This window comes from Penicillium nucicola (genome assembly GCF_028828085.1).
Source record: "Penicillium nucicola strain IBT 29836 chromosome Unknown utg000012l, whole genome shotgun sequence".
Classification (NCBI taxonomy): domain Eukaryota; kingdom Fungi; phylum Ascomycota; class Eurotiomycetes; order Eurotiales; family Aspergillaceae; genus Penicillium; species Penicillium nucicola.
Genome location: NW_026643136.1, coordinates 73830 through 80139, shown reverse-complemented (window position 1 = coordinate 80139; position 6310 = coordinate 73830). Strand labels below are relative to the sequence as shown.

Here is a 6310-nt window from a genome sequence, read left to right as displayed (position 1 = left end):
CGGGGGAAGGAGGGGCAGCGGGATTACATTATTCCGTATGTTTATCCGAGATCATGCCCGCCCATCGGTGATCTGAGTTCGATATTAGTGAGCGCTGTAAACCAATGCCAACTTACAGGTCTGTGGTACTATCGGTCCGCTTCCCATCTGTTTCTTGGCCACTTTCATTCAACTTGACAATTTGCTTCGCTTAGCCTTCTAAGCTGGACGATCTTCCACTCAATCTTCCACTCAATCTTCCACTCAATCTTCCACTCAATCTTCCACTCAATTTCCACTCAATCTTCCACTCAATCTTCCACTCAATCTTCCACTCAATCTTCCACTCAATCTTCCACTCAATCTTCCACTCAATCTTCCACTCAATCTTCCACTCAATCTTTCACTCATTTGTCACCCTCTCATGCATCCAATTTCATACGCTCGTACCATGTATCTCTGCCACAGGATGAAGCGATCCGAGATTGAAAGAGGGTGACGGACGTGAGGGGAAGTAGCATCCTGAGCTGTGAGTATGATATTGAGAAACACAAAGTCCGGATTAACTAACATATAAGGAGCAATTCCTCAGTGTCTTATTGACCTTTACCTTCACCATTGATATTCCAGTCCCTTGGGCCACTTCATACCAGCTTCCCACCTCGCGCCGATATTTCTCAGTCGTTCAAATTACACAACATGGAACAGAAGACCTCTTCCCACCACCAAGGCTTGACACCACCCGATAGCCCAGCGAAGGAGTCGAATATGCCTCCTGCAACCTTGAAGGATCTGATACATCTCTTTGGCGTTTTTCTTGAAAATGCGCTGCTCGGTCTTACCGACCAAGAACCCCCAAACACTCCTGTCTCCCAGAACCAGTCCCCACCAGGTCTCGACGTGGTTCAATTGAAGCAGTTGATGGTGAATCTCACCCGCGATGAATGTACTTCAGCTGAACTGTCTGTGGCAACAAAGCCTGCTCAGTCTTGTCCAACAAACAATAAACAGGAGGAGGGCATTCAGGTAGGAGATGGAATTGATCTCGACAGTCCGATCTGTACTACTCCGGACGATTTCAAATCATTTGAAAAGTGGGCCTCCACACCCCAATTCAAGACGGTCATGGAAACGTATGAGCCACCAGCTCCCCTTCCTATTCCTTTTAGAAACTGGCTGATATGGGTTTAGCTGGGACAAAGAAGCTTGTAAATACAAGATAACAGAGCTGGTGGAGACCCGCAGTGGTCTGGACGACTATGCTGAATACGCATTCATTGTTCGTGAACGTGTTGGTACGTAAATGACTTTGCGCAGAGGACTGAACCAATGCTAATCACCTGATTAGAACGGAATTCCGCGGAGGTGACGCCCTACATAGACATCAAATCGGAAGGCCTCTGCGACACCCTGCGTGTGGTGCTGCAAGATATCAAAGCTATTAGCCTCATGGAGGACAAGCCTTCGGTAATTGAGACTGAGTAGAATCTCGAAGAAAACGCTGACGTGGATTTAGATCGAGCAAAATGCCCTTTTCCATTTCCTTCCAGAGCTCGACATAAGTGCGCAGAACATAGACAACAGTTCTGACCATGACTCCTCACATGCGAAGCATCTCCACCTGCTCATTGACCACCTCAAGCGCGCATATGATTCTACTTTGCAGCGTCTCGAATCAATGTTGCAGCACGGCCATATTACATATGACCTTCTTTGGGCGCTTTTCAAGCCTGGTTGCCATGTTTATACCACATGCATCGGCACAAAAGAGCCGCGATGTGTCGTATTCGATGCGGGCGAAGAGGTGACACACAATGACGAGACGTGGTTAAATCTCGAGTGCCGATTCCTTGATTATAACGGAGTGAAGTTCGGCGAGGCCGGCATTTTTCTGCGAGTGGCCAAGTTCCGAGGATCAAAGCCGATCGAGAGCCTTGAGGCCTTCCCTCTCTGCCACCATCCAAGTCACAAGCAAGTCTGGAAAGATTTGGTCGAGAGGGGTCAAAAGTTCCGGAATTTGGCCGGCTCACATTTTCGGCACTGCAAAGGCAGCGCATTCTTTATGAATAAGGGCAAGGTTTTCAAAGTCAACATTGACAGCCGAGTGGCAGTAGATGCCGCATTTTTCCATAAAATGCAGCCGAATTACACCCGACCGTCACTCCGCGACATTGGGGTCAAGGATAAGGATGGAATTTCAGTCATTGACATTGGTGCAATGCTCATGGAGGACCGTGAGCGAGAGAAGGAAAAAATGCGAGGAGACGGTGTGGATGCACAAAAGCTGAGCGAGGCGGATTTACTGGTCTCCTGCCCAACACTTTGCTGTTTCAGTTTCAAGGAGAAAATGTTCTGTATGTGACACGACTGACGATGGTTTGGTTTCCGGCTAATGTGATCCCAGTGGAGTGCGCAGTCAGTGCTCTTAGGGACGTGGATTGGTCACCGGAATCTTTCGATTGCTTACAGATAGCCTCCGAGACCAAGACACTCCTCTTGTCATTGACGAAAACCCGCCTAGGTCTGATACCGACGGTACCGTTTGACGACGTGATTGACGGTAAAGGTCAAGGGCTCAATATATTGCTAAAGTATGTCGGTGAATAGTATCTGCCCTGCATAGTCTTCAGCTGACACGTGCTAGTGGTCCGCCAGGCGTCGGGAAGACTTTCACCGTCGAGGCAACCTCGGAATATTTCAAACTCCCTCTCTACTCGGTATCAACAATTCATTGCGTGCATATTGGCCTAGCTGACTTTCTCAGATATCTGCAGGTGAGCTTGTTGTCGATCATGGGGACTCCCACGCACTTGAATCACAACTTGAAACTATTTTCCAAATCGCGAAGCATTTTAACGCTATTCTTCTTTTGGATGAAGCCGACGCGTTCATGGCAAGTCGCACCGAGCTCCATGATAGCCATAATCGTCTGGTCACTGTTTTTCTCCGCAAGCTAGAGTATTACCAGGGATTGCTTTTCTTGACTTCAAACCGGGGTATCCAGTTTGATGATGCAATTCTGAGCCGAATCCATATGACCATTGAATATGAAGATTTGACAAAAGACTTCCGCAGAGGCCTCTGGAGAACCTTTTTGTCCAAGGCCCGAACACTCCAAGGTTCTGCCGTGATTAAGGAGGAGGACATCCAGCGATTGGAATCTTTGGCTCTCAATGGACGAGAGGTGAGTTCCATACTATCGGGTATATATTACTTACTGACTGCCATCAATCAGATCAAAAATATCGCAGCAGTTGCACACGCTCTCGCTGAGGCAGATACAACGCAAGTCAGCTATGAACACTTGGAATTAGCCGCGAAATCGAACAAAAAATTTTCCAAGGAGTTTGGCAGGCAGGGTCCTGTTGACGGAATGTATATCTAACGACATGCGTGGAAAACTTAAGGGGATAATTCTGCTGTCAGGGGTTTCAACAACCCGGGACCGTAACCGCGATATTTTCGGTTTATAAACGACAGTCTTAGCTAGGTAGTGAAATTAAATGAACCTTTGCGATGCTTTTATAATGGTATATTGTTGGAAAAAGCCTCAAGTTCGGAAGCCCGGCTCGCATCATGATTCGGTGGTGTCGAACCATATATATCGAAGCGCATTTCGCCTCGATATGAATGGATGACGACGTAAGTATGGGTATCAAGAATAAGATCGCTAGTTTAACAGGTAGAAAGTGGATTTCCTTCTCACAACACACGAGGAAGTTTTGCGTCTTCTGTCTCAGCTCGACATAGTCGTCGTTTTGCTGCCCCCGGTTGCTGCAGAATCGGTCGACATTTCAAAGTAGAGCGGTGAAAGTCGATGATCAAAGCATGCCCAAGCTCTCCAGTCCAAAGGACATTGTCTCGCCTAAGGTCTTCAGACATTATCCCGAGGGCTTTGATTTCCTTGTTCGATTTGTGAATCTAACGTTGTACTCCCTCCCCCCAGGTATCACTAGTGATCTGAAGCTGTAGACGTAACGTCAACTGACGCAGTGGTCTATGGGTCTGGGGGCCGTCATGAGCAGACAGCAATTGAGCTGGACAGGAGCTTTTTTCTGCTTTTCCCCACCCCGACGCGATGGCCATGCCGCATGTTGCCAAAGGTTGGTTCAAGAGCCCGAGGGCGCTTCAACCATTTCACTTCCTCCAGGTCAATTACAAACAGACGAACACCCAGGTCATCCCACAGCATATTGCGCCACTCACTGTCGCCGTGGACAACTCCATGCGACCGGAGCACGGTCAGAGCTTTGTCGCGCTCCTGATGAAAGAATCTGGAATTCTCATCGTTAATGACATGCTGAAGCCGTTTTCCAGACCAGCTCAGTATCATCATCTGCGCCATTAATTCGCCATGGTACCAATATGAGACTTGTGGCGTAAATGTTCCAAGACAGACAGGAATCTGTTTTCCCTGCAGGCTCTTGAGAGAACGATAATTGTCTGCCTCTGCTTTAATGAGATGCTGCTTGTCCGCCGTGGTAGCCTTGATTATCACAGTGTATCCGTGTGATAGAAGAGTCGCTTTGATGAGGTAACCCGTCCGACCACAGACGTGAAGTTGTTCAAACCCATGATTTCGGTTTCGGGAAAGTTGATTGTGAAGCCGACGTGTGAGCTCCTGCGGTCCCACGGAGTGTCTCTGGCCACCGTGGAGTTTCCAGTTGGGGCATTCTTTATCCAGAGGATCTCGGTTGACCATACCGCGGATGCAGGCAATAGTGCAATATGGTCGCGCAGATTGCCCATCTTTTTGAGAAGTCTGTTTATTGTTCCGGCCGGCTTGTGTCCCTTCGCTTCCTCTAGCTGATTGAAGCTTGCCTTGTCCACGGCTCGATTGGCTACGCGAAGCCGCTGCGACGGATGGCGAGTGCGATTCTTGATCACTCCCACTGCCTTCAGTCGACGAGTTCTTCGGCGTAGACGCACCCGGTTGGCATTGAGCGCGAGAGCGGGTGTTGTGTACTTTCCGGTCTCGTTTCCAGTGCGAGGGCCGATAATTAGAGGCCCGCGGGTCTTTACGGACAGTCTCGGGGATTTTTCTCAACACGTCCAGGTATTCGACCTCCCAGGTCTTTAGCTTATCGTGTGCCGCATCATGCCACTCTTGAGACGGAGCTTCGGCGGCTAGCGCTTGAAGGGTGAATGCAAGGACCTGACCGATGGCGGTCCGGTGGAGGCGCCATTCATCGTCCGCCTGCACGTCCTGATTCGGGATACACATGAAATATTGAACCACTGTGGGATCATCCTTCGGGATATGGAGAAAAACAAAAGCTTCTCCCGTGCAGATGTAGCCGTATTGAACTCCACTGTCAATCATATATGAGAATATCTGAGTGACTACCGCAGCGACAAGGTAGGTGGCATAAAACTCAAACGTGTCGCCTTCCTGGTCAATGACATCGCGAGCCAGATCCATCTGGTGTAGACCCGCCACTAATTCGGGGATTGTCACCTTATGCGGCGCTTTGAACTCCACTGCATACACTGGTATTTGTCGTTCATCAGCCACAACATGGACGCAGAACTGATCAGCGCGCCGATTGCGTTTTCGTGTAGTGCCTCCCCTCTTCTGTTTCTGAGCCGGTCCTTTCCCCCTTCCTCTGCCTCTTCCATTCCTGGTTTTCGCTGGTGGTTGAGGTGTCCGCACGTCCTGAACATTCATTTGCTCCAAGCTGTTTTCCAGTGAGTTTTCTGATGGGTTCGCGCGGTCATAGAAGGTGACTCGGCCCTGGATTCCAAACTCATGTCGAAGGAGTTCATCCTCTCGCAACGCCTTAATGATTTTCTCGACAAAGTTATCCACTGTGTCTCGCTCAAAGTTCCGAAGAGACGCTTCCGAATAGATAGGCCTGTTCTGGATGTTCGTAACAACGTAATCGATTTGGGTATCAGAAGGGAAGAGTGGGTGTGAGGTGAAGGCGCCCGCGCGTTCAATTTTCCTCCAGACTTGTTCTTGGAGTTGAGGGAAGTTAAGCCAAGGGACTATGCGCTTAGGGTAAAGTCGGTTCACTGGGTTGGTCGCTTCACCCTGAGTTGTGAGAGTCGCATCCGTCTCGACTCGGATCGCTTGAGATAAAGAGTTGTGGCAATGATCAAGAAGGCGAAACAGTGTGTTGGGCTGCACTCGCAGCTCTGCTTCTTCTCGCGCTTCTCTCTCTTCTCTTTCACGGCGCTCTGCCTCTTCTCGCGCTCTCTTCTCTTCTTCTCGCGCCTGTCTCTCTTCTCTTTCACGGCGCTCTGCCTCTTCTCGCGCTTTCTTCTCTTCTTCTCGCGCCTGTCTCTCTTCCTCCAGCTGACGTCGTAGCTCGGCGATTGTTTCCTCCAT

At 49.4% G+C, this 6310-nt stretch overlaps 2 protein-coding genes across 2 annotated transcripts; one reads left to right on the top strand and one right to left on the bottom strand.

Moving 5' to 3' along the window:
* Positions 1 to 678: 678 nt before the first annotated feature.
* N7511_011241 (ATP-binding protein) lies at positions 679 to 3364 on the top strand (the record flags this gene model as incomplete). The annotated part of the gene is made up of 8 exons (XM_057133618.1): positions 679 to 1112; positions 1171 to 1274; positions 1328 to 1446; positions 1496 to 2333; positions 2384 to 2570; positions 2624 to 2696; positions 2744 to 3163; positions 3215 to 3364. The coding sequence occupies 8 exons, from the start codon at positions 679 to 681 to the stop codon at positions 3362 to 3364; spliced, it is 2325 nt and encodes a 774-aa protein (XP_056978736.1).
* A 630-nt stretch (positions 3365 to 3994) lies between these two features.
* On the bottom strand, positions 3995 to 6310 carry N7511_011240 (uncharacterized protein; the record flags this gene model as incomplete). The annotated part of the gene is made up of 1 exon (XM_057133617.1): positions 3995 to 6310. The coding sequence occupies one exon, from the start codon at positions 6308 to 6310 to the stop codon at positions 3995 to 3997; it is 2316 nt and encodes a 771-aa protein (XP_056978735.1).